The 27,970-nt window shown below is 38.2% G+C and overlaps 1 protein-coding gene across 2 annotated transcripts in view; it reads right to left on the reverse strand.

The window, feature by feature from the left end:
- Positions 1-27,970, reverse strand: part of VEPH1 (ventricular zone expressed PH domain containing 1) — a 199,328-nt gene that overhangs the window by 24,008 nt on the left and 147,350 nt on the right. The window contains exons 9-10 of one of the 2 annotated variants that reach the window (XM_057738902.1): positions 26,740-26,879; positions 24,415-24,549 (exon numbers count right to left, since the gene is read on the reverse strand). In XM_057738902.1, coding sequence (XP_057594885.1) covers positions 24,415-24,549; positions 26,740-26,879 — 275 coding nt within the window. The remainder of the gene's footprint in view (positions 1-24,414; positions 24,550-26,739; positions 26,880-27,970) is intronic. The other variant, XM_057738903.1, reaches the window with a different exon arrangement.

The following is a 27,970-nucleotide window of genomic DNA, read 5'->3' on the forward strand; positions in this document are numbered from 1 at the left end:
CTACACTCTTAAAGAGTTGCTTTCCTAAAAGGGATTTAATGTCTTTGCTAGCCTTGCACGTGCCCAGCTGATTTATCTGTTTGCCCTCTATTGAGCTGTGATTTTAATCTCTTTTCTGTGGTCTGCACACTCATCTTCTACCCACAGTAACATCTCTTAGTATGCCCAAGAGCCATACTTGGCATGGAGGCATTGTTAGCACTGCTTACAGTGGATCTAAAAGAGAGAACAACCAGTGGCTACCCAGATCCTACCTCAAAGTTCCCGGGTCTGCCTTTCTTGACAGAGGTGAGAAGTATGCTAAACTCTAAGCTCCTTGAGAGCAGAAACATATCTACTATGTTCATAAGTTATATCCCCAGAATCTAGTTCAATATCAAGGACAGATGAATATCATTGGTTTGCAGGCCCAATGTAAAGTTTTCCAATGAACTATATGAAGAGTATTATGAAAATTTAAAGGGAATTCTTTTTCAAGAACATTTATACTCACTGGAACAAAAACCCAGTGAAGGCAGGGACTTTGTTTTATTGGCTGCTATAACGTCAGCACTAAAAATAAGCAAAGATTAAATAAATATTTGTGGGGTACGAAAGGCATAAACTGGGACTAGCAATGAATACTTCTCAGCGTCCTTTATTAAGACTGTTATGGCTTGTGCTCTGGGATTGGACATTCTGGAGGCTCAAAATGCTGAATACAGCTTTTTGAGTTGCTAACATTTAATACCATATTTTAGGCTTTCCAATAGGCACTGTTTATAAAGAAGTGTTGTTTTAGCAAAAGTGATTTTGAATGTGTTCAATGGAAAAAAAGAAATTTTTTTTTAAAGCATGTTTCCAAGATAAAGACTGAAGAAGCACCTGGGAGTTCTGTAGGTTTCAAAGGATGAAATCCATATTAAAATTTATGGGGAAAAAGCAGATGTTCATAAATATCAGTTTCAAAACTGCTAAGTCTCTGAAGTCTGTACTTGGCCATTGGCATGCAGATCGCTTCTCTATTTCCCACACAATTAAGGATCAATTTACCATTCACCACAAACACTGCTAGCAAACAAAGTACTTAAAATAATACTTAAGGGTTCCTTTACTTTTCCTGTTCGGAGACCAGAAATGTCCCAGGTTGTTGCTTATAATCCACATTTGTCTTGGCAAAAAGTTACTTTAAAAAGTTTAAGACAGATGGCAAGCAACATCCCAGTGTTCAAGTTCTCGAGTCAAAAGCAGGCTTACTTCTTCAGAGGATTTAGGTGTTGTGCAAAGGGTACTGAGTGAGGAAGGTAGATGGTAATTCTATGAACTGTTGAAGCTGGCAATAACAGTCAACTTTGAATAGAGAGACAAATGAAGCACAGGTAGTTCCAAATATTGGTGGAAAATCAAAGCAAAATAAATCACAGAACAAGCAAACACAAATGATCAACTCGTGATACCTAAATTTTTGAAATTTCGACCTCTTAAATGTGCTCAAGGTCATTGTTTCTCTCCCCTACTTATCTTCTTTACTCTCCTGGGTCCTGCAGCTTCCCCAGGCCTTGCCCAGGAATTGCTATATGGCTTTTTTCTTTCTTTCTAGACTCCAGAAGAGTAATAAAAATCATTTATATCTAAGTAGGTTCACTCATTGAGTATTTCTGTTCAATGGCATTGGGGTGGACAGACCCTAGGGTGACCTTTTAATAATTCCCATCTCCTGGTGTTCATCCCTTTATATAATCCCTTTCTCTTAAGTGTGGGAGGGACCTGGGACTTGCTTTTAACCAAGAATATGGCAAAGGTGAAAGGATATTAATCTCGTGCTTGTATTATTATGTATCCCCACCCCTCCCCAGCCAACACACATACACACACAAAACCCATCATGCCAGCAGATGCATAGGGAACCTCTCCTGCTGGCCTTGAAGAAGCAAGCTGCCCTGCTGTGAACTGCCTATGGAGAGGGCCACATAGCTGGGAACTGTGCGTGGTCTCTAAGACCTAGAGGCAGCCTTCAGCTGACAGCCAGTAAGAGATCCAGCCCTTCAGTCCCACACCCCAGCCCCCTCACAGAAAAATTTCTGCCAGCACCCTGAGGATGTTTGAAAGTTGACCCTTTCTAGTCGAACCTCCCAGTGAGAACACAGCTCAGCAATATCTCGACTGCAGCCTTGTGAGACCCTGAGCAGAGGACCCAGATATATCACAAGCAAATTCCTGACTCAAGGAAGCTATGAGATAACAAATACATGTTGTTTTAAGCTGCTAGGTGTATGGTGATTTGTTATGCAGCTTTAGGCATCAGAGAAGGTGACACTGTTGGCCAATTTTCAATGAAAATGATGCTTCTACTTAGAGGGGTCACATTCTTTCAAGTACACGCCAATAAAACCTAAAGAATATTGAAGTCTGTATTATTTCTGTTGACTTAAAAGAAAAAGACACATAATCATAGTAAGCATGCACTAAGGATATTCCTGATAAACACTGTCTAATTCAAAAGGGATAAAAGCCCTTGGAGGGAAAAATGATGTTTTTAAACAGCTGATTAAGTGAATGTTTCTCCAGTTTTAGAAAAAAATCATTAATGGGAGTAGGAATTTGGAGAACTATACAAAGAGTCTCTTGCAAAGCCTCCTAAGGGAAAAACATGCCAGGAAGCTTGGAAAGAGGAGAGGACATTTACAACATTGTTTTGATGACAATGACAGCATGAGTCAATGCTATGGATCCTGTAAAAGTGCAGAGAGGCCTCTGGATCTTATAACGTGGTCTATGCACTGTGAGAGGCAATTGGGAAACAATTTTCCAGAAATCAGTGAAAGCATACATCTGGAAGAACTTTGGGTTCTGGCACATTTAAATTCTGTTCTAACTCTATTTTTGCACAGATACGAAACAGAGGATTGCCTCATGCACTCTGTGTGCCCGTGGGTAACAGGATCAACTCTCAGCACATACTAAGGCATGTTTTAAGAAATGTAAACAAGAGTTATTTTTTAAACAATCTTCAATATTTTTACATAATAGTAACACTTTATGTCTTGATGGTTATTTCTAGTGTACATGTTCTAACTATATGGAGTTCAGGGTGTGAAATAAACTTATTGAGGGAAGGAAATTAATGATTCATCTCTATATTGTTCATTTATATTACTTATGTTGTCCTATACTGTGTAGGCATACTGTCCTGTAAGAAACACTGTATGTTGAATGAATAAACTAACAAAAGAGACACTAAAGAATATCTATGCTCTAATTTTAAAAATTTATTTAAATATCTGAGAAATATCACTGTTGAGTTCAATTCATATCACTTAGTATTAACAGCACCTGGTGTCAGGAACCAAGGATAAACAGATGCAGAGACAGTCCCGTATTCCAAGGACACGAGAAGGTAATCCATTGAGTCCACAGTATTTCTCATAGAAGGAACTGGAACACACCTTTACTTGTGTTTGGTTGTGGTTATTATTAACCTCCTTCTGATGTGACTTTTTTGGCTTTCAATTGGATGAAAGCTCCTTAACAAGAAGACTGATTTCTATATTATTTAGTAGCTTCTGAAATTAATTAGTATAGCACTCTGCCCATAGGAGCTGTTCAACGAATTTTTCTAAGTTTTTGCTAATTGAGATACATTTATATCAACAGTAGCACTTAGGTTTTCAATTTTCATGTCTATTCAGTTATGACCATTAAGCCCTTTTAGAACATATTTATTTAAAAAAATGCCTGTACCTCTATGCATATTATAGGAATTCATTTTATTTAATTTTATAAAACAAGTTTTTAGGGTAAAATGTAGTAATTGAAGAAGAATGTTAGCCTGAATCCATCCATATAGCATGTTGACTGCTTGTTTTCAAGACCCTCAGCTTTTCCAGATCTCCAGTTCTTGGGAGGTATTGGCATCAGGAATCCTGGGGAAACTTGTTACAAACATCAGATACAGGTCCGCTTCTGGAAGCTTAACCCAATAAGTCTGTGTTTGGGCCTGGCAATCTGTATTTCTAAACAAGCTCCCCAAGTTATTCTGAAGTTCACTGACTGGGAAATTAATCCTATACCCTTGGGAACAGATGTGGGGCTGGCTGATCTATCTCCATTAATTGTTATTTGAGGAATTTGTGACAAAATACATAATCTGGTTGCAAGAACAAAAATTCCATTTTTGATAATCAGAGATGTTTTTATTCCAAAATTTGCAATATGGAAGGAAGAGTTGATACATGAATACTGAACTTGTTGGGACTTATCTGAAACTTGGCAGGAGGCTGGGATGCGTGAGGAGGGAGGTGGGCAACAGCTGAGAGACAGACTCTGAGCAGAGGTGGCAAGGGTGCTGACCTGGAAGAATTGATAATGTGTTCCAATATTCAACATGGATATCACACATGTGCTGTGTTCTATCGTCTCTCCTTTTTCCATCCCAGATTAGGAAAAGAACCCTAAGTACATATGAGTATTTGAGGTCAAAGTGGCAAGCTTTTTATTATCCCTATAGATCATGAAATAGAGTTGACTTTCGTCCTATCTTTTGAATCCCAGTTTGTTGTGAAGAACTGAATTGCCTCCTGGCAAGTCGTGACAATTCTATGGTTCTGGCTCCAAGTGGCTGGAAGAAAGCACCCATCACATTTTATCTAACCTTTCTCCTAAGGATGGGCATCAAGGGTGCCTCCACCTTTGCACCTAGACATACCATGCAACAATGAATATTCTCATCATACATGTCCCCTTGTGGACAAGAACAAGAACTTTTCTGGGATAATCCTTCCCAAGGAGCAAAGATTTTTCTCCCCTTCTTTCAGATGAGTGGGGCCGCTGCCCCTCCCCTATATAAATATCCAGATTCACATTTTCAGGGTTCCTTACCTGTAATATAGACCCTGGTATGTGTAGGATGACATGTGGTTCTCATCGTGTTGCCCAAGGGTAAACAACTGAGGCAAAAGGGAACCAGTGAGGTTATTTGCTGTAAATAATAATAACATGCTCTGCTCCAAAAACCTTGTTTGCACGACACATTAAAAAATTTAATGTTTACATATCTTTAACTTCTCTAGGTTCTGATAAATTGCTTTTAGGAATGGCTGTCCAATTTACATTCCCACCAGCACAGCATGAAGAACTCCTTTTCCATATCATCATGGAAGCGCTTTCTAGATTCCAAAGTTTCTCGAGGAATTACCATCCAAAAACCCTTTCTCATGCCTGAAATAGGCCATGCTTCTGGTGACCACAGTCATCGTGGTTTGATTGCATCAGGGGCTGGCAACAGTCTCTAGTGACTTCTGAAACCACTGCTTCTTAAACCATGGGGAAAATCAACCACACTTCTGTAGAAAACACTGTATTTTTCTCTATCTTTATTGCCTTTTGCTGTCATCATAAGCATTTCAGGTTCTGGGAATCAGACCACTCTTTTTAGGTATAATTATTTCAGTACACTAGTGCATATCAACATTTGGCCAGGGTCTAGTTTTATTTTAAGAATGATCACTTTGTTGACATGTTTACTACTTGGAGCAGTGACATAGGGGATAAAACTAACTCTATCATGGACTTAAGGAGAAGGCATTGTTTCCCATGATACAGGAATTTCAAATGTCTCCATTTAGTCTTTCAACAGATAGAGCACAGTGCTAAGTGAAGTAGCAGAGATCAAGGCAGATGTGATAAGTTGAACTACCCAGTTGAACTGCCCCTTCAGTAGAGAAAGGGATAAGGCAAACTCTGGTCTACAATGGAAAACTCCACAGATATTAAAATGAATGAGCTACATCTACATGTATGAACAGACATATTTTTAAAACATAGAAAGTATATTGTGGGACTTCTCTGGTGGCACGGTGGTTAAGAATCTGTCTGCCAATGCAGGGGACACGGGTTTGTTCCCTGGTCCAGGAAGATCCCACATGTTGTGGAGCAACTAAGCTTGTGTACCACAACTGCTGTGCCTGCACTCTAGAGCCTGCGAGCCACAACTACTGAGGCCCTTGTGCCACAACTACTGAAGCCTGTGCGCCTAGAGCCCGTGCTCCTCAACAAGAGAAGCTACTGCAATGAGAAGCCAGAGCACCGCAACAAAGAGTAGCCCCCACTAGAGGCAACCAGAGGAAGCCTGTGCACAGCAACAAAGACCCAATGCAGCCAAATATAAATAAATAAATAAATTTATTAAAAAAAGAGAGAGAGAGAGAGCATATTGCAAAAGATGTATGCAGTATGGTAAGACATGTAAACTTTTAAAACAATGGTACAAAACATTCATGGAAATAATACACACCAACCTCAGGAGAGTATTTGCAACAGCTTCTGTCTTTTTGTAAAGGAAAATGTTTGAAGTAAATATGGAAGAAATGTAAACATCTCTTCTATTTTGTGGTGGGAATAGATATCACCTTTCTGCACTTCCCTGAATTTATCAGTTATTTCAAAATTTAATAAAAAATAATAGTGAGGCAGAGAGCACAGTTCAGTGAAGCAAAGAGACTGGCAGGGGTTAGAATCTGTGAGGAAGAAAGCTTCTGCATGTGAGGAGGATTCCTTGGTACCCTTCAAATCCCTCGTTAGAGGGTTCGCCTCACTTGGCCTGTGTGAGGCTGGCCGTGGTGATGACGGTCATTAAAGGACATCTATTTCTCCTGATTTTTGCATTCATTCTTGTGGGGGGGGGGGCTCCACATGAAAGCTTCTTTTAATCTAGCTCTTCAAACTCAGAGACAAAGACACGAAATGCAAAGTGTTTGAAGTATGTTCTACTGTTTTGTTTTAGAAACCAAACCTAAAGAATGCTGGCACCTAGTTCTATCGTAGGCAAGTGTTACAGAATGGGTTAAATGACACAAGTGATACTTAGAAATGAGGTTCTTTTCTGCATAATGGGATGGTATAAAGAATGTAGGTTTTGGAGCCAGAAGGTCTGAGTTTGAGCCCTGCCACTGTCATTCACTAGCAGTTCTTGAGAAATATCTTAATTTCTCAGTGCTTTCAATGCACTTCTCAATCTGTACAATGACAGTGATCCCTAAGCTGCCTCCTTCAGAGAGCTGCTGCCACAAATCAGTTCACGAATAACTACACTACTTTGTAAACTGTAGGAAAATAATACAAAGTAGTGATAATGATGATGATAGGAACAAAGTAAGATAAGAAACTCCTTTGTATGCATAAAAAGTGTAGTGTTTTTTGTCTCAGCTAGATAAATATATGTAAATCTTTCTGAAATGAATGATTTGTTTAAGAAACACTGATATTAGGGGCCTGAGAAACATATCTCATTTTCTAAAAGCAAGTAACATATTTATCTGTCTGTTTTTTGTTAGTTTGTTGTCAAATCTAGGAATATTGGGTGCAATGAGATGCAAACACAGAAGGATGTAATGCAACATGAACATTTGAAAGGGGCGTAATGACATGTGCATGTCTGATGGGGCCATAATGAGAGGTACAGATAGAAATGCACATAGAAATGTGCCTGAGCAGTGGTGTAATGAGATGCATAAACGGTTGGGTGTAATGATAAAGGCTTTTGGGGGGATGTAATATGATTTACAAATGGAAGCATTAAATGGGAAGGGTGGAAAGGGCAGGTTGTGATAAGAAGTAGAAAGAAAGAATGCAGTGCTATGCATGAATGGTGGCGCTAATAATATGTGCACGATGAGGGTGTAATGAGATAGAAATGGAATGGCATAACGAGGTTCACAGATGGAGGGATGTAATGAGCTGTGCAGAAAGGAGGGAATAATGACAAGCATAAAAGGAAGGATTTAATACTATGAATAAAGAAATGGGCATAAGAAGATGTGAGGACTGAAAGGAGGAGCAGAAAAAAAAAGGGGACCTTGGTGAAGGGATGGGAAATAACAAGGTGGCAAATGGAGCGCTCTAATGAGATGCTGAGATTAAAGGGTGCAGTGAGGTGTGCCCATTTAGAGAATAATTAGACACACACACAGGGTTATAATGAGGAATCTGAGCCCTGCTCAGACACAGACCATAGCACTCGGTTCTTACGAAAGGGGAGAAAATGGAAAAAATTCAAAGCAGAGCCATAAATATATCTAAGTTGTTACAAATCCAAAAAGAGAAAGCTAAACAGGTGATGTAACCACAGTCTGGAAGTTTATGAAGTAATGGTTCTATAGGTGCTGTTTATGGGGCACTGACTCTGTGCCAGAGCTCTCTGCTGGGCGCTTAACTAACCAAACGCATCGTCTCATTTTCCCTTGCTAGCAACCCTACGAGGCAAGTGGGTTTCAGTGAGGTTAACCACCTTGAGCAAATTCCCAGAGCGTGTCGGTGGTGGAGATGTGATTCAAGCCAAAGTCAATCGGATTCCAGCTGCCTTTGCCTCTTTTCTGGTGTTTCTGTAAGAGGAGACTGTGCGACATACTGCCTCAGAATCTCCTGGATCACCTGTCCAAGATGCAGAGTCCCAGGCCCACCCAAGCAAGTACCCCTTGCAAGATCTGCAGAGGCCCCAGGAGCTTGCAGTTAAACAGGCTCTCCAGGGACTCATGATGTGCTAAGGTCTGAGAACTACTCAGTGAAACCAGCATTGAGTGAGGGTGTTCTAATGCTTCCCATTAGCTCTGGGGAAAGATTATGAAGAAAGGGCTTTACATGCAGTGTGAGCAGTCGGCTTGGCTACAAAGGGGACTGGCAAGGAATTACCAGACCCTGAAATGAGGCATCAAACGATACTCTGAACTGTATTTACAGCAAAGGACTTTAAGAAAAGGCTCCTTCCCCTCACATTGGTCTTCGTTAGGAACCCAAAATTATATTGAAAATAGTATGAAAATGCAAAGTTGTGCTGAAAATAATTAGACTCTAGGAAGTACTTGTTTACTGAAATCATAAATATGAAGATTACTCCACAGTCTGTGATCTCTAAGGGGAAGAAGGTAATGTGTTCTTAGAACCAAAAGTTTGCCAATCTACATGCAACTTTTGGGGTCCTTAAAAAACAAAAAAAGCCAAAAGCGCCACTGATTCTTCTTCCTCTTGATATATCTAGTACTGAGATATATAAATTGCTATGATTTTTTAGGTTAAGAAACCCCAGAATTTATATCTTGAAATGAGTCTTAAACTTGGATGATGACTCACATTTTAGTGACATGGCCTCTGCTTTTTTAGAAGTCTGTTTCTGAATTGTTTTCAGAGTATATTCATGAATCACACATGAAAAAGCTTCATTACTTTAGTGAAGCCCAACTTTTAACTTGGAAACTATTACACAGTTTGAGTAGTCCCCTTTTATAATAGACCCAAGCCTGGATACATTTTTGGCTACTGTGAAAATAAACTTCATTCTCAAAAGATGAAAGCTTTGTCACTGATTTTGTTGAGAGGTTCTTGCAGAGGAAGTGCAGTAAAATAACACTAGCTCTTGTTTACTGAACTCTTACTATGTTCCAGTCACTGTTCGAGGTTTTTACTTGTATTATTATGTCTTTCAAATCTCACAACATCTCAGTGAACTGGGTACTAGTGTTTTCTGTACTTCGCAGGTAAAGAAGATGAGGCATAGGGGACTTAGATAAAAGAATTGGTGAGTGGTGAAGGCAGGATTCAATCCAGGTCCTGAGCTTCAAACTACTATGCTTCCACTTTGCTTGAAAAGAGATGCTGTTTTCTCTACTAGCTAGTACCCACTGTCTGTAGGCATTCAAACAACATCCATGATAGCATCAAGGGAAAAAGAAAAACATTGTACTCATTCACTGATCATTTAAGAAAAGAATCTAAACTACTATTGAATTAGAACAGACATTTCAGAGGGACTGCATACCTCTGTTCCCCCAGGAATAGAGTTATTTCATTAACTATTTTCTGAAGTTTTTTTTTTTAAATTTCCTTGACTGATGCAGAACATCTGGCTGACTGTGAAGGAATGTTCACTACAGTAGTAAAATTGACATGCTTCATTATAGGACAGTCTGGCTTGTGAAACATGAAGGAAACACAATACATGTGATCAGCTAGGATTTAAACTAAACCAAGAAAATATTTAAGCCAATTTTAATTTCTTTAAAAGAGTTTACGTACAACAGAAGAACAGTATATGTGAATGGTGGTTAGGGAGATATTAATAATGTGTATTAATTAGTGAAATGTAAGGGTAATAATTTTCTAGTTTTTAAATAGCGAATGAAACTGTCAGGGTTAATGTGTTTACAAAATCATGTGCAATCACTTAATATAATGAGTTGTATGTACGGAATTGTTTAAACGAGGGGTTCAATTAGATTGTTACAACGTGTAGCTGTTAAGGGAAAAAAATGAATCCAAACAAAGGTAGAGACAGTACTTAAGGAGGCAAGGTTTAGAATTTGGCTGGACTTCCAAACTCAGTGGTCCTAAGGCATCAATAAAAGTCATGCTTGTAAAAGTTCCAGAGGACGTGTCAGTTCTCAAGGAGTCTGTTCGCCTTCAAGCCTCTCCTCCTACGTTCCCCGCATTAATCCCAGATGAACTATTACGTGGCTATGGTGAAAGAATGTGAGTCTGCTGATACTAGATAAACTCTGATAAAAATGCACCTCATGCTTAAGCTAATACTCTCCCAGTGCTTCCCAGCATCGCAAGCCTTATGCACACAGCATGGTGTAAACGTGGCCCTGGTCACAGTCAGCCTCATCTGGCCTCCCAGCCGCTGTCTATTTGCCTTCATCTCGGCAAGGAGCTCATGGATGAGCTTGTACCCTTGTTTCCAAGGGGAATGGTAGAACATTGACTGGTGCTGGGAGAAGCAGATGGTCTTGCGAAGAGAAGCTCAGCACAAATCCATTGGCTTCACTCAGAAAATAACTTTGCTTTTTTCCTGGGCTTTAAAGAACATCTTTCTGTTTCTCAAATGGAGTCTCCTAGGTGTACACTCTTCCACATCAGCCTTTTAAATCTGTTCTTTTGGTCTGCGTCTTTACCCTCTATCTTCATAAGCACAGATCTCCCCTATTTTGAAACTTTTCACCATTTCATTACCACTCAACCAAAAGACGAAAGCGCAAGCCTGGATGGACTCTATTTTAGCCCCCGAACAGCTGATCACCACCTGTCTGTTTTAGTAGAAATCTATTATCTCAGAACCCAAATGCATGTTCCTTGTTGCCAGACAGTCCTGCCATCTTTCTCTAGTAAGTTCATGGTTCCTTTCTGTGAGAATTTCATTTCAGACTCTTTCCTCAGACCTCCTACCTTCCACTCCTCCTTCCCTGACTCCACTCTCAGCTGATGGCCTCATCTCTTCACTGAAAAAGATGGAAAGCCATAAAAAAGAACTCACTCATCTTCCCACCACCTGACCTGGGTCTGTGTGGAGTCCCTTTTCCTCTCACCTGTTCATCATTCTCACCCTCTGTTGCTTCATCCTAACAACTCACAAACATGCGCTGGAGGCTTCCATTTTAAACTGTCTCCATACTTCCTCCATCACCAACACTTTCAGCACCATTCTTTTAAAACAGCTCCCTACGTGCTCTATGTCTCCTTCCTCATTCTTTCCTTCTCATTTCTCCACCGACTCCTGTTTGAACCCTGCTCTTAAAACTCCGTTAAAACTGCCCTAAGTTGCCAAATTGGACGGATGCTTACTTATACTTACCCTCCTTGATCTGACTGCCAAATCCTATCCAATTCCCTTTTCTTTCTTTCTTGGACTCTCTCTTGAGATATGTGACCTCTATACTTTCTGGGTTTCTTTTGTCTCTCAGCTGTTCTCTGGACTCAATCCTGAACAGGGTCCTTTTCCTCTCTGTGTTTTCTTCCCAAATGGCTTTAATCTTCCCATGGCTTTCATCATCTCTGTGCCAACGATACCCTCATTTATATTTCTGGCCTAAACCACTTCCCGTTTACCACTACAGAATTCCACTGGAACATCTCACAGGCATTTTAAACTTAAGATGTTTGAAAGCCTCCCTCACCTTTACACCCCACTCATTTACCTCCAAAATTTATATTGAATGTGTCATTTATTTGTATCCCTCCCAGGACCATCCCAGTTTTAACTACTCTTTTTCTCTTATCTGGATTAGCAATAGTTTTCCTCGTGATCTCCACAATTCTACTTTTGCCCCTTTCTGATCTAGTCTCCACACAGCTGACTGAGTGATGTTTCGAAGACAAGCTGGATAATGTCTGCTGCTCAAAACTCTTGGATGACTTCCCACAGACTGCAATAAAATCTAAGCTCCTTGCCATGGCTTACGAGGCCAGTGGTAAATCCCCCCAGACCAACTCTCAAGCCCTTGACCTTCACTCTTCCTTTGCTCACTGGGCTCCACCCTGACCCTTACGCTTCTTCCAATGCTGCGGAAGGGGAGTGAATTGGCTCCTGTGTGCGCATGACCACTCACTGTGATGTAGGAAGAGGAAAATAGAATTTCCACTTTCTTTTTCATTTCCTCTTTTACAATCTCTATTTTGGAATATGTTTTCTAACGGAAAAAATGAGTATAATACATATATATAACTTATAAGTAAATAAATATAAACATGGAGGGTGCTCGCTCAAAATTTTTTTCTGATGGGATGTGTGATTTAAATTTGGAGAGGAATGCTCTAATATGCGAAGGTTTTGCCTTTCTTTTTACATTCTTCCTCTTTTGTTTTTTGTTTGTTTATGATTTTTTTTTTAATCTCAAAGCTTTTGTGCAAATAGGTTCTTTTTGCCAGGCGAACTCAGACATGAACTCAAAGAAGACTTCCTTGACCATCCATCGAATGCCCTCATCCTTCATCCCTTTCTTCAGGCATTTTATGTTTGTACAGCATATATCAGTGTGGAACTGTGTATTTGTTTATTGTACACTGCTTGTCTCCATGGGGCAGGGCATGGTTGCTTAGGTTCGGTCTCTGCACATTGCTTGGCATACAGCAGGCATTTGCAAAAAATATTTTTAACTGAATCAATGAACTTGAGTTATATTTACCATGACTTCTCTGTGATCCTTCGTCTCTTCCATGTTATTGCTCATGTTATTCTTCTTACATGGAACCACTTTCCTCTTTCTTTTAAAAGCCAAGACCTTGTGTTTTAATGTCCACCATCCCCCCAACTTTGCATTTGCATCCACACTCCACCCTCAATCTGCCCTCCCAACTCCCTTGACTGGGGTTTCCTATCATGACTTGCATTCTCATGGAATTTACCCCATAATCACTGGATTTACCACTTGCCCTGACTTCTTTGGACAGGTGCTTATTCACACCTTCTTTTTTCTCTTTACCTCACCTTTGCTTCTTAGATACTGCCTATCAGGTTTTCATGGTTCTGAGCTCATAGCCTAAAAGCCTAAGAGCCCCCAAAGCCATCTAGGCTTCTGAAATCTCAAACCTAATTCCCATCTACCCCGTTATTATCTAGCTTGCTCTGAAAGGGAAGTTCAACACAGCTAACCTCTCTCAAACACCTGGGTCACACTGTTCTCCTTTGAGGCTGGCCTACAACACTTGTCACGTATATCACACAGGCAGACTTGAATTTCTGGTAAGATTTTGAAGTTACAGTCCTTATTTACTTACTAACATATTTATTTATTCAAGCACTATGTTAACACGGTAACTCAAAACAATAGTCTAAGCCTTTGGGGACATCAGAAGGTCTCTTTTTGTTCCACCCAGAATTGGAGCTTTAATTTTATTTATACTTTGACACTACAGCCAATTACCCTGGGAACTGTCAAGTGTGTTCGTAGCAATGTGGACTGAAAACAAATCTCCAAATGTTAGCCACATGGGGTACATTTTATTTCAGCAGTAAATTTCATTTTTTTTTTTGGTTTCATTTCCATAATGGGCATAACTTTGTGAACTCGTTTTTATGGCATATGGAATTTCTCCATGCTTTGGGAACTGGAACATGTGCGTCAATAAAAGAGACCCCTCTCTCACATTCCAGCCCTTCAGCAATCCCCTCATCAGCTTTGTCAACTGTCTGGTCCTCTGATAATCAGAGCACTGCTCCCTCTGAAGGGCTCGGTGTACGTGCCCTGGAATGGAATTATTAACAGTATCTCTAGTTACTTCACAGAGGCCATTGTCTTCATTTCTTAAATAAATTATGGATTTTCTGCCCTTTTTCTAAAATCCTTATTTTGCAATGAAAATTGGTCATCTTAAAATGGAATTTTCTCTTTTTTTTATTATGTATTTTTAAATTCATTGCTCTGTCCTCAGCATCTGGAAGACTACCTGGTAATTGTAAGCAATTATTCACTGAAAACATAAATGAACATTATTTCCTGCTTCCTCATGATGTTAAAGACAAATATCTTTGACATTGCACATACGATGCTGCATCACTTGTCTCTGCCTAGTAAAATAGAATTTTCTTTATTTAAATAAACTGCTCATTTACATTTACTTACATAAAGCAATATAAGTAAAAGTGGTACTTCTGTAACAGTATTTTTCCCTTGGTTGTAAAAGAAATAGATACTTAGAATTTAGAATATAGCTAATCCCCTCAACCAGAGCTAACCATTGCTAACGTTTTGGTATATTTCCTTTTGGCTATCTTTTTTAATTTTTTTATTTTTTATTTTTTTGGGGGTACACCAAGTTCAATCATCTGTTTTTATACACACATCCCCGTATTCCCTCCCTTCCTTGACTCCCCCCCCTCGAGTCCCCCCCACCCTCCCCGCCCCAGTCCTCTAAGGGATCTTCCATCCTCGAGTTGGACTCCCTTTGTTATACAACAACTTCCCACTGACTATCTATTTTACAGTTGGTAGTATATATATGTCTGTGCTACTCTCTCGCTTCGTCTCAGTTTCCCCTTCACCCCCCACCCCCTCCCATACCTCGAGTTCTCCAGTCCATTTTCTGTATCTGCGTCCTTGTTCTTGTCACTGAGTTCATCAGTACCATTTTTAGATTCCGTATGTGTGAGTTAGCATACAATATTTGTCTTTCTCTTTCTGACTTACTTCACTCTGTATGACAGACTGTAGTTCTATCCACCTCATTACATATAGCTCCATCTCATCCCTTTTTATAGCTGAGTAATATTCCATTGTGTATATATGTCCTTTTGGATATCTTAATGGGCAAATTTCCAAATAATCTTCTTTATATAAATTATTTTGGATGCTGCAATGTGGTATCTGACATAAGTATTGTTTCATGTCATTAAACATTTCTCATAAACATGATTCTTCATGGTTTCTTAATATTCTTCCATATAGATAGATGTCTATATATATATGTATTACCTTAATTGTCCCGTCTTTAGACATATAATTATGTACATTATTATAACATCATATATTATAAATTATTATATATTAATACAAAATTATGTATTAGAAAATATACTATAATGTGTTATAATATATATTAGTAGCATATATATAACATTTTCATTTTCCCACCTTTAGACATTTAGGCTATATACACACTTGGTGTGTGTATCTTAAGTTCTGTACACATTTCAGATTATTTCTTTAGAACAGATTCTTAGAAGTAGAATCACTGTGTTAAAGGATATGACTATTTTTAAGACTCTTGACCTGCATTGCTAAATTACTTATTTAGAAATGTTGAAATAATTTACACTTTGACTAGAAATGTGTGAAAGTGCCTAAACTCCCTTACTCTAGCCAGCACTGATTATTGTCTTTTTAAAAATGGATTAAAAATGGTACTGTTATTTTAATTTCAATGTTTTAATCTTGACTACTAATAAGGTTGAATACTTTTTTCTGCACTCAAAGTCTCCTTTGAGTTATTTGCTCATGTCTTTGGCCCACTGATTATTGATTTGCACGAACTCAACAGTTTTTTAAGGATGTTAAACCTGTCTTTCATACCTGTTACACAGTATCCTGTTGTTTTTATAAATTTTATATTTTTTGTAGTCAAATCTATTAATCATCTACTCTTAGACATAACTTACAGGTTTAATCAAAAAAAGAAAAAGAAATAAAGACAGGCAGACAGAAAGAAAGAAAGAAAGAAAGAAAGAAAGAGAGAAAGAAAAGCATGTACAAAGGATAATGTAACAAATATCTATGAACTTGCAGGCCAAATTTAACAAATGCTAGAGCAGAAAGAGAAATTAAGGAAACATTCCCATTTACCATTGCAACAAAAAGAATAAAATACCTAGGAATAAACCTGCCTAAGGAGGCAAAACACCTGTATGCAGAAAACTATAAGACACTGATGAAAGAAATCAAAGACGATACAAACAGATGGAGAGACATACCATGTTCTTGGACTGGAAGAATCAACATTGTGAAAATGACTATACTACCCAAAGCAATTTACAGATTCAACACAATCCCCATCAAATCACCAATGGCATTTTCCACAAAACTAGAACAAGAAATCTTACAATTTGTATGGAAACACAAAAGACCCTGAATAACCAAAGCAATCCTGAGAAGGAAAGACGGAGTTGGTGGAATCAGGCTTCCTGACTTCAAACTATACTACAGGGCTACAGTGATCAAGACAGGATGGTACTGGCACAAAAACAGGAATGTGGATCAATGGAACCGAATAGAGAGCCCAGGGGTAAACCCATGCACATATGGGCACCTTATCGGTGACAAAAGAGGCAAGAATACACAATGGAAAAAAGACAGCCTCTTCAATAAGTGCTGCTGGGAAAATTGGACAGCAACATGTAAAAGAATGAAATTAGAACACTTCCTAACACCAGACACAAAAAGAAACTCAAAATGGCTTAAAGACCTACATGTAAGGCCAGACACTATAAAACTCCTAGAGGAAAGCATAGGCAGAACACTCTATGACATACATCAAAGCAAGATCCTTTTTGACCCACCTCCTAGAATCATGGAAATAAAATAAAAAATAAACAAATGGGACCTAATGAAACTTAAAAGCTTTTGCACAGCTAAAGAAACCATAAACAAGACAAGAAGACAGCTCTCAGAATGGGAGAAAATATTTGCCAGCAAAGCAACTGACAAAGGACTAATCTCCAAAATATATAAGCAGCTCATGCAGCTTAATACCAAAAAAGCAAATAACCCAATCCACAAATGGGCGGATGACCTAAATAGACATTTCTCCAAAGAAGACATACAGATGGCCAACACACACATGAAAAGATGCTCAACATGATTAATCATTAGAGAAATGCAAGTCAAAGCCACAATGAGGTATCACCTCACACTGGTCAGAATGGCCATCATCAAAAAAATCTAGAAACAATAAATGCTGGAGAGGGTGTGGAGGAAAGGGAACCCTCCTATACTGTTGGTGGGAACATAAGTTGGTACAGCCACTATGGAAAACAGTTTGGAGGTTCCTTAAAAAACTAAAAATGGAACTACCATATGACCCAGCAATCCCACTACTGGGCATATACCCAGAGAAAACCATAATCCCAAAAGAAACATGTACCATAATGTTCATTGCAGCACTATTTATAATAGCCTGGACATGGAAGCAACCTAAATGCCCATCAAGAGATGAATGCATAAAGAAGATGTGGCACATATATACAATGGAATATTACTCAGCCATAAAAAGGAGTGAATTTGAGTTATTTGTAGTGAGGTGGATAGACCTAGAGACTATCACATAGAGCGAAGTAAGGCAGAAAGAGAAAAACAAATACAATATGCTAGCTCATATATATGGAATCTAAAAAATGGTAGTGATGAACCCAGAGACAGGGCAAGAATAAAGATGCAGATGTAGAGAACGGACTTGAGGACACAGGGTAGGGGGGCAGGAAAGGGAAGCTGGGACTACGTGAGAGAGTTGCATAGACATATATACACTATCAAATGTAAAATAGATAGCTAGTGGGAAGCTGCTGCATAACATAGGGAGATCAACTTGATGATGGGTGATGACCTAGCGGGGTGAGATAGGGAGGGTGGGAAGGAGTTGCAGGAGGGAGGACATATGGGAATATATGTATGAATACAGCTGATTCACTTTGGTGTACCTCAAAAACTGGCACAACAGTGTAAAGCAAGTATATTCCAATAAAAACTTAAAAAAAAAGATATGGTACATGTATACAATGGAATACTACTCAGCCATAAAAAAGAATGAAATATTACCATTTGCAGCAACATGAATGCACCTAGAGATTATTATACTAAGTGAAGTAAGTCAGAAAAAGACAAATACCATATGCTATCACTTATATATGGAAGCTAAAATATGGCACAAATGAACCTATCTACAAAACAGAAACAGCCTCACAGATAGAGGACAGACTTGTGGTTGCCAAGGGAGAGGGGTTTGGGGGAGGGAAAGACTGGGAGTTTGGGATTAGGAGAAGTAAACTATTATATATAGGATGGATAAACAACAAGGTCCTACTGTATAGTACAGGGAACAATATTCAATATCCTGTGATAAATCACAATGGAAATGAATTTAAAAAAATTGTCTATATGTGTATAACAGAATCACTGTGCTGGACAGCACAGATTGGCACAACATTGAAATCAACTACACTTCAATAAAAATATTATTTAAAAAGCAAATGCTAATATTTTGCTTCTGATTTTTTAAAAACAAAATTATAGACAAAATCGAGATCTCCTTAATTTCCTTCCCTGTAACATTTCCCTCCTTCCTTTCCTCACTTCCTCATTATCCAGAGACAACGCCATCATGAATTTGGTGTGATTCTAAATATGCTGTTGTATTATTATGACAAGTATATGTGCCCATAAATAACACACAACACTTCTTAGTGTGTTTTAAAAATCGATGCAAGCTATCATACTATTCATAACGTACTTTTGCAACTTGCTTATTAAAAAATCAATATTATGTTTTTAAGATTTATTCCATGCTACTATACATAGGTCTAATTAATTCACTTTCACTGCCTGTATAGCATGACTATACCATGACATTTTTCTCTGTCCTTCTAATGATGAACATTTGCACTGTTCCAGATTTTTTGGTACAGTGTTCAGTTAACATCTGTACATGTCTCCTGGTACAAGTATTTGAGAGTTTCACCTAAAAATGGAATTGAGACATAATAGGGTACATGAATTTATATAACCAGCTATTGCCAGATTGCTCTTTTAAAAAGATTGTAATGGAAAATTTGTCTTTAACCTTGTCTAGGACAGAACATTTTTATATGTTATAATATAAAACCTCCTTGTGGAAAGAAAAGAGCATTTCTTACTCAAATGTTCAGAAAGAAAGAAAGAAAAAGAAAGAAAGAAAAAAAGAAAAGAACGCATATGTGAGGTATGGATATGTTAATTAACTACATAGAGGGAATCCTTTGTGGGGGAAAATACTTGTTTTTTTTCTGAAAAGCTGTAAATGTAATTAATAAACACTTCTGGAAAGTTATTTACCCACCCTGACTGCCAGCTAGCTGTCATTTATGGATTTAATCATTGATTACGTGTGTGTGTGTGTGTGTGTGTGTGTGTGTGTGTGTGTGTGTGTGTATGTGTATATATATATATTTTTTCGGTTTCTCCCTCATGTGTTTCAAAGTTATATTCTTGGGTACATAGAGGGTCACAATCATTACATCTTTGCTTTTAAAATCCATTTTTAAAAATAAATTTATTATTTATTTATTGGCTGCGCTGGGACTTTGTTGCTGCACACGGGCTCTCCCTAATTGCTGCGAGCGGGGGCCACCCCTTATTGTGGTGCGCAGACTCCTCATTGTAGTGGCCTCTCTTGTTGTGGAGCACAGGCCCTACGCGTGTGGGCCTCAATAGTTGCAGCACATGGGCTCAGCAGTTGTGGCTCACGGGCTCTAGAGCACAGGCTCAACAGTTGTAGCGCACGGGCTTAGTTGCTCCGCAGCACGTGGAATCCTCCCGGCGCAGGGCTCAAAGCCGTGTCCCCCTGTGTTGGCAGGCGGATTCTTTACCACTGCGCCACCTAGGAAGTCCAACTACGTGTATTTCTTTTAAGTACTTTTTTCTTTTTTAAGTAGATAAGCCTGTTTTAGTCTCATATGTCATGTATGAACATTCTTATATTTTCACATCTCTGCCAAAACTTGTATCGTCACAATTTTTTATTCTTGCCAGTCTGATCATTTAAAATGGTATTTCATTTTTAACATTTTAAATCAATTATTTCAATGCTTTTTAGTGAGTCTAAACATCTTTTCCTAGGTGTTTTGGCCACTTGAGTTTCTGTTCAGTGAATTTTCTGTTCATATTCTTTGCCCAGTTTTCTCTTGGGTTGTTTGTGTCTTCCTTGTTGATGTTTAGGAGAATTTTGTGTTAGTTATATATATTTTATTTTATTTTTTTCTGATGGTTTGCATGTATTTCTTTTTTCTTTTTTATAAAATAAATTTATTTATTTATTTATTTATTTATTTATTTATTTATTTATTTATTTTATTGGCTGTGTTGGGTCTTTTTTGCTGTGCACGGGCTTTCTTTTAGTTGCAGTGAGTGAGGGCTACTCTTCGTTGTGGTGCGCAGGCTCCACATTGCCGTGGCTTCTCTTGTTGCAGAGCATGGGCTCTAGGCACGTGGGTTTCAGTATTTTCAGCACATGGGCTCAACAGTTGTGGCTCATGGGCTCTAGAGCACAGGCTCAACAGTTGTGGTGCACGGGCTTAGTTGCTCTGCGGCATGTGGGATCTTCCTGGAGCAGGGAGTGAACCCGTGTCCCCTGCATTGGCAGGCAGATTCTTAACCACTGCACCACCGAGGAAACCCAGTTCCACATATTTTAAATACCTTCTACCAGGTTGTGCTTGCCTTTTAACTTTGTTGTGGTGTAATTTGTCATACAGAAATTTAAAGTTTTTACATAGTTGAATCTATTCATATTTCCTTTGTGATTTCTGTTTACTTATGTCTTAAATTCTTTCTTATCCTGAGGTCATAAAGACAACTATTGCTATTTTCTTCTAATTGTTGTAAAGTTTCATTGATTACATTTAGACCTTTATCTGGAGTTAATTTATTTATTATAGAGTTTGGGCAGCATCTAATGTTACCTTTTCAATCTGGAAAGCCACATGTCCCCATACTATTTTTAAAATATTTTATTTTCTTCTCACTGATTGGAAATCTCCCTTCTATCATCTACCATGTGTCCATATATGCTTGGAACTACCTCTGGACTCTTTATTCCTTATTAGTATTAATTCATCCATGTAGCAATAATCACCTCCTCATCTTATTGTGCTTTCAGAGTAAGTTTTCATTTCCTAGTAGAAAAATTTTCTCCTCTCTGTTCTTTTTCAGAATTGTTTTGCTTATTCTCAAATCTAGGATCAGTTTGTCAAACTCCATGAAGAAATTCTGTTGCTATTACGATTAGAAACAAAATTGATTATGATTAGAGAGAAAATTTCCATTTGTGTAATCAGTGTTCCTAGCCATGAGAAGGGCATATCTTTCCATTAATCTAGGTTTTTTAAAAAATGTTTTTATTACTATTTAAAATTAAGATAAGTAGTCAAGATAGATAGGTTATACTCCCACAACAAACACCAAAAATTCATTCTTTAACAAAATAGGAGATTGTTACTTCGTCATGCACAGTGTGTGGTGGGTCTGGGTAGCTCTCCAGAGCAGCAGTCCTCTATGTGGTAGTTTGGAGTTCCAGGCTGTGTCCATCTTCTGGCAACTCAATATCAACATTTGCTTCTACAATCCCCATAGTAGGGGAAGAGAGGGAAGATGGAGAATGGAACATTGGCTTTTAAAAGCTTCTGCCTGGAGTGACACATATCCCTTCTCATATATCTGAAGAGCAAGTCACATGACCAAGGTTTACTTCAAGAGGCAGGGAACTGTAATCTTATAAGCCCACAGTAGAGAAAACCCAAATATATTGGTGATGGCCCTGATGTCACCACAGTGTATGCTCGTGTTCTAGCTCTGCCACTGACTAGGTATGTGACCTTTGACAGGTCCCTATGCTTCCAATTTTAACAACTGAAAAGTGACAGAATTTATTTATTTATTATTGGTACTCATTATTTATTGAGAGCCTACCATATGCCAGGCACTGTGTAACCCTGGAAATATAATGGCAAACATAGTACATTTCTTGCCCTCAAGCAGTCTGCAATTTAATAGATATCTTGCTGTTGATTTTCAGTTCTAAATTTCCATTTTATTAACACGAATTCTCAATAACAAACTCTTTAGAGCATTATACTCTAGAGACTTAGGCATTTTCTCAGAAGTATCTTCCTTTTTTGTATACCTGAATCTGGTTGGCTGCAGTATTAATTCTATCACAGCTACAGATACCCATCACTTTCAAATCACTAGTGTATGTACAGACTGGCACATATGGTGAAAAGAAAGCAGACTTTGGATGATTCTCACAGCTATTTTGAATTTAATGGGAAGAACACTTCATAAAATAAAGATAATAGAAAATCAACTTGATTGAGAAATACCTGGGCCAATAAACTTTGCCACATAATGTACATTCCAGCTACCAAAGTTTTTTCTATTAATTATGAATAAACCAAATTATAAAATTTTAAAAATTTCTAAAACATTTCAGTTTGCAGTTAATTTTTCCCTAGAGGAATATTTATTGGTATGAAATAGAAGAAACATGAATAAGTATACTTGTGAACATGCACAAAACTGGTTTGCCAAGTATTCTTTTTTTTTTTTTTCCTCAGTCTCTTAGGATTTGAAGCAGTCTGCCAAGTTTTCATTTACTAGTTCCCTCTAGTTAAAGTACAGTTCACAATGAAACATTTATAAGAATTTGAGGCATTGTCTTTAAACATGATGCAAAACTTTAAAATCTGCATGAAATTTGCAAAGAATTCCATTCTACTTTACATTGATGCAATTATGACATTTCCTTTATTCTTAATACTAATTCTTAATACATGTCTAACTCTTAAACCAAAGCCAAAAAATAGTGATGCAATAACTGGGTGTGGCTTCAGTGTCTTACAGAGCATACTAACTAAACTTCTGATTAATCACACCCCTTTCTCAACTTTCTACAATCCTTCAGCACTTAAGAGGTATTGAGTTTGTTTCACAATATAACAGTTTTGGATTAATTAGCTAGCTGTTTGTACTTTGAGTTTATTTAATATTGATATGTTTGTTCCCCTTCTCAACAGTAAGACAAAGATGAAGACCACGGTCATGTACTCTCAGACTCTCTGGTTTGATCAGGAAGCATCCAATGCTTATTACTGGGCTTTCCTGAAAGCAAAATGAGGATAATCAGGATTTCTGAGTATGAGAAGGACTTTGAGAAGCTGGCAATTTACTAAGGAGAGCTCAAAAACCATTCTCTACTCTCATTATCCATGTTCTCCCTGAGTTATCCAATCTACTGTCATGACATCAAGTGCTATCTTTGACTCCCAAATTCATTATCTCCAATCATGGCCTTCTTCCTGAGGTCCACAGTGGCGATTCAACCACCATCACCACCTGGTTATCTACACAAACAAATCACACTCAAAATATGTAAGCCAGAATGATTTATCTTCTTCTTCCACATCAGCTTCCTTTGTGGTCTTTTTCAAGATGATGCCATCATCCATTGGCCATACGATGCACCTGGAGTCATCCCTGGTTCTTCCATTTTCCTTATCAGGCACCAAGTCCTGTTGATTAGGTTTCTTTAATGGCTCTTGAATCCACCCTCTTCCTATACCTTCCAACTTTAGTTCAGGCCTTCATTTCCTACCTGATTACAGTAATTGCTTACTTCCTAGTCTTCCTGTCTCCAATCAGGCTTCCCCTAATCATTCTCTCCATACCCAGGTCTGTAATCTTTCTCATGGGCAGATCTGATCACAGCAGTGAATGTCCACCTCTGGTTTCACTCTATTGACTGGATGAGCATAGTTCCACATTCTGGTCCTTTCCCAGTTTGAGGGCTTCATCAGGAGGTCTCTGTCAACTGTGTCCTGAGAGTGATGCCTCTGTTTCTACACTCCTAAAATGCCCTGTCTCACATCATCCTTGCCTGCCTCAGCAGAGCTCTTTCTCACCCTGACCACGCTCCCTCTCTTCCTGTTCACCTTGTCTTCCCTTTCTAGCTTTGCTGTGACAGCAGAGGGAAAGGTGCTGAGAGGAAGTATGGAAGGAAGAAATGAAAAGCATCAAAGAACCAGGAGCCCCATTCCCCAAGGCTCTTTCCTTTTCAGTCCTAGAGTTGTCTGCCTTCTTTTGTAAAATGTTTTCTATTCCATACCATGTGCATAGTTTTTGTGTGCCTCTGAGTGGGCAGTATTATGTTAGTCTGAGATTCTCAAACGGCAGTGACCTTGTCTACTGATATCACTAGGTCCTGAGTCCACTATAGCATGACATGTAAATCATTACTTAGTGTTTTCTGATAATAATAAAAGAAAGTAAAGGAATGAAGGGAAAAAATTGAACTATTGAGAAAAGGCAAACTGTTTCAAGCTAATCTTGAATTTTGGTTTAAAATAACATGTCCAAGGAAAGAAGCATTTACCTTCTGCTGCAGGAATGTGGACTCCATCATGGCTGTTTCAAAGCTGTGAGCACCCTCTGCCTGGGTCTTCTCCCACAGAGCGCTGAGGAATTGCACAGAACGACTCTGTATGGACAGGGGCTCAGGAAACACGCTCTGAAAGGGCATCAGTGAGAGAAATGTGACATGTTATCTCTCGTCCCAAGAATATTGTTTGATTGACTGAAAAGCACTATTAGGCTTGGTCTGAACTTAAAAATGGTTTAAACTTAAATAAAGCTACAGAGAAATCTATCGTAAAGATCACACATATGGTACATTTCATGCTTTTTAACAGAAAATTTAACTTATTAAATAGGATTCTTGACAGTTGATGCTGATCTCTATAAATATGCCTAACCTTTGTAATATAGTGTTTACTTCAAGCATTTCTCAAGCATGTTACTTAAATGGAAAATGGTTAATATGAATACTTATATTTGTTTTTCAAAGATCTGAGAATTAAGGTATAAAATTAAAACGAGTACAAATATTAAGTTTACACAGAGTAAATTATGAAGACCAGACATTAAATAACCAAGAGTCCATTATTCAGTTGCTCAGATATGAACAGTATGAGTCGGGGGAGTTGGGTAAACAAAAACATTTTCAGTCCTAAAATGTGTAATGGCTGAATATTCTTAGAGCTTTAAGATATTCTAAGCTTTGGACAATGAGATTGTTAATGTAAAAAAAGAATCACATTTACATATATTTCATTTAAGCCAATGAAAATAAAAATTTCAAAGGAAGATTTAGACTTTGTATGTTTACTAACCAATTATGTGTTTAACAGTCATTTACACATTGTGATGCTATATCTATGAATGTGAGAAGTATCTCAACTCAAGGGAACAATTTTATAAAAACATATAGGGGACTTCCCTGGTGGCTGAGTGGTTAAGGATCTGCCTGCTAATGCAGGGGACACAGGTTTTATCCCTGGTCTGGGAAAATTCCACATGCCGTGGAGCAACTAAGCCCATTCACCACAACTACTAAGCCCGTGTGCTGCAACTACTGAAGCCCACGCGCCTAGAGCCCATGCTCTGCAACAAGAGAAGCCATCGCACTGTGAAGCCCGCGCACCTCAACACAGAGTAGCCCCTGCTCACCACAACTAGAGAAAGCCCATGTACAGCAATGAAGACCCAATGCAGCCAAAAATTTAAAAACAAAAACAAAAACATACAGAACATAAAGGGCACAAAACTATACACACACACATAAAATACCACATATATTATCCTTTATGTGCGAGGTGTAATAAAATAATGATATTGGCTTATAAAACCCCATTTTCTATGTCAACGACTGTCCAAACATTGACTTACGAGACTCTCTACATGGTTTTTGTGTACAAAGTTTCTATTTAGTGAATGAATAACAATTTATTTCCAGAAAAATCTTATTATCCTCAAGATGAGCTGTATTTTATACTGAGTGGGAAAAGGCGGAGGATCTTACACCCTGAGTAAGTTGCCCACAGATTTAAAAAGGTTAGGAGCCAATAACAGATTGATTGTGAAACCCAAAATGTGGACATACATTTTGCTGTGCACGTGAAACTATCACAACATTGTTAATTGGCTATACTCCAATATATAATAAAAAGTTTTAAAAAAATGTGGACACATCTGGGAATTTCTTGATTATTATCAGAAACTTATACAGCATGTGATCTTTCACTTAAAGAAGAGCAGGAGCTGATTTAATTAATCATCATTCCAAAGAGGTCCATTTAGACTGGAATCTGTCAATTTAAGAACTCCATGAAAGTGTAAACTGACAGAGAAGGGAAAGAGTCTGTCTGAGCATAACAAGGCTAGTACTGGATTTGTAACAATCAAGTCAAAGATTTGACTTTTATTTACCCAGAAGTCAGGCTTCATCCAGATCACATCATATCAAAGGTGTAGAAAAAGAAAGGAAACATTACAGTAAAAATAACAAAGAAGAAAAGCAGCAAAAACAGATTTTTCTTGGTCATTTTGCTCAAAGAGAAAAACAAAGAATCAGACTAAGTCAATAAAATATGACTGAAGGGGCAAAAATAAAATCAAGTTTTCTTGGTTTGTTTTCAGAAAACTGAAAACTGTTAAGTCTCAGTTGGTTTCAAAGATGAAACCAACTACAAAATCACTGATGAAAACAATTTGAAAAATATTAGTAAAGGAGAAGAATAAGGTCATCATTTCAAGAAAATGAAGAAAAATCAATGCTATTTATATTCATATACAGTTTGATTCACATCAAAATGTGAATTATTCTCTGTAAGGAGCCATGATGAACGTGAATTATACACACCTGCTGAAACAGGAACATGATCTGGATCCACGGCTGAGGTTCTTGGCTGATGAGAATAAAACTGGACTTACTGTAGAGGCAGTAATGACCCTTCAGGGAGCAAGTGAAGAACAGCTTTGCTACACAACTTCTAACAGAATCTACAAACAAATACATAAAGCATTAAACATTAGGTTCTTCCCAGAGTTACACCTTATACTTCAACATACAAACACCTCTAAAAATACATGTTTTAGTTTTCAGTCTGTGAGCTAATAACTTCAAACAACTGTGGATTTGGGAGTAGATCCATTCATTTCATGAAATGTAGATTTAAATGCAGCTGCTTTAAGCAAGCTGTAATCTATTCCTCTTTCTCTTTTGATTAATAATGCATGAGAAATCTCTGAGCAACTTGCATGGAAGGAAAAGTAAACTCTTACCAATTGAAAGGGAGATAGGTGTCACTTCCATCTGATTGGGCACTTTGAAATAACCTGGGAAGCATAACAAATGGATGGAGGAAACCTAGACATTTTCTGGCATGCCATGACCGGGGGCACTGTTCTCTTGGTTATACAGAGGCCACAGAAACAACCTCCAAAATAACTCTGGCCAGGGGTGTGGCTTCCTGTGGACTGTTCTGTTCTTGCATCTTGAAGAGCTTCAGTACAGAAACTTAAAGAGATCATCCTTTAGGGACAAGAAAGTAGAAGTGGAGGAGCATAGTGGTGGTCGCACAGAGCAGAGGTGGTGAGGAGCCATATTTAGGAACCATTTAATTTTTACAACCCTACAAGATGGGTGTTACTATTTCCATTTTAAATATGAGGAAACTTAGCCCATTAAAGGGTCAGCTTAGTGAACCACTGTGACTGCCTTGTTCACTATTATGACCTTTGGCACGTGGCAGACAATAGATGCTCTAAAGAGTGTCTGGAGAGATGAATGATGCTCAAGGATCTAGAAAAAAATTGCTGAAGTCTGCCCAACTTGCGAGAGGACCAGGGTTTGAACTCAGCCAAACTGCTGCCACATTGGGATGCTTTAGGCTCTACCATACTGGCAATTTTTAAATCTGTAGAGTCATATTGATAGCTTGTGGGGTATTTATTGTTTCAGAATTAGTCTGACATTTTAAATGAAATATTTTGAAAATAAATAGATTCATTATGCCCTACTACTAAAAATGGAAATGGACTAGAGCTTATTAAAACCTGATGGGAACCTTAATAAGGTGGTAAAGTCAGTC

The sequence above is a fragment of the Hippopotamus amphibius genome, chromosome 6, assembly GCF_030028045.1.
Source record: "Hippopotamus amphibius kiboko isolate mHipAmp2 chromosome 6, mHipAmp2.hap2, whole genome shotgun sequence".
NCBI lineage: Eukaryota > Metazoa > Chordata > Mammalia > Artiodactyla > Hippopotamidae > Hippopotamus > Hippopotamus amphibius.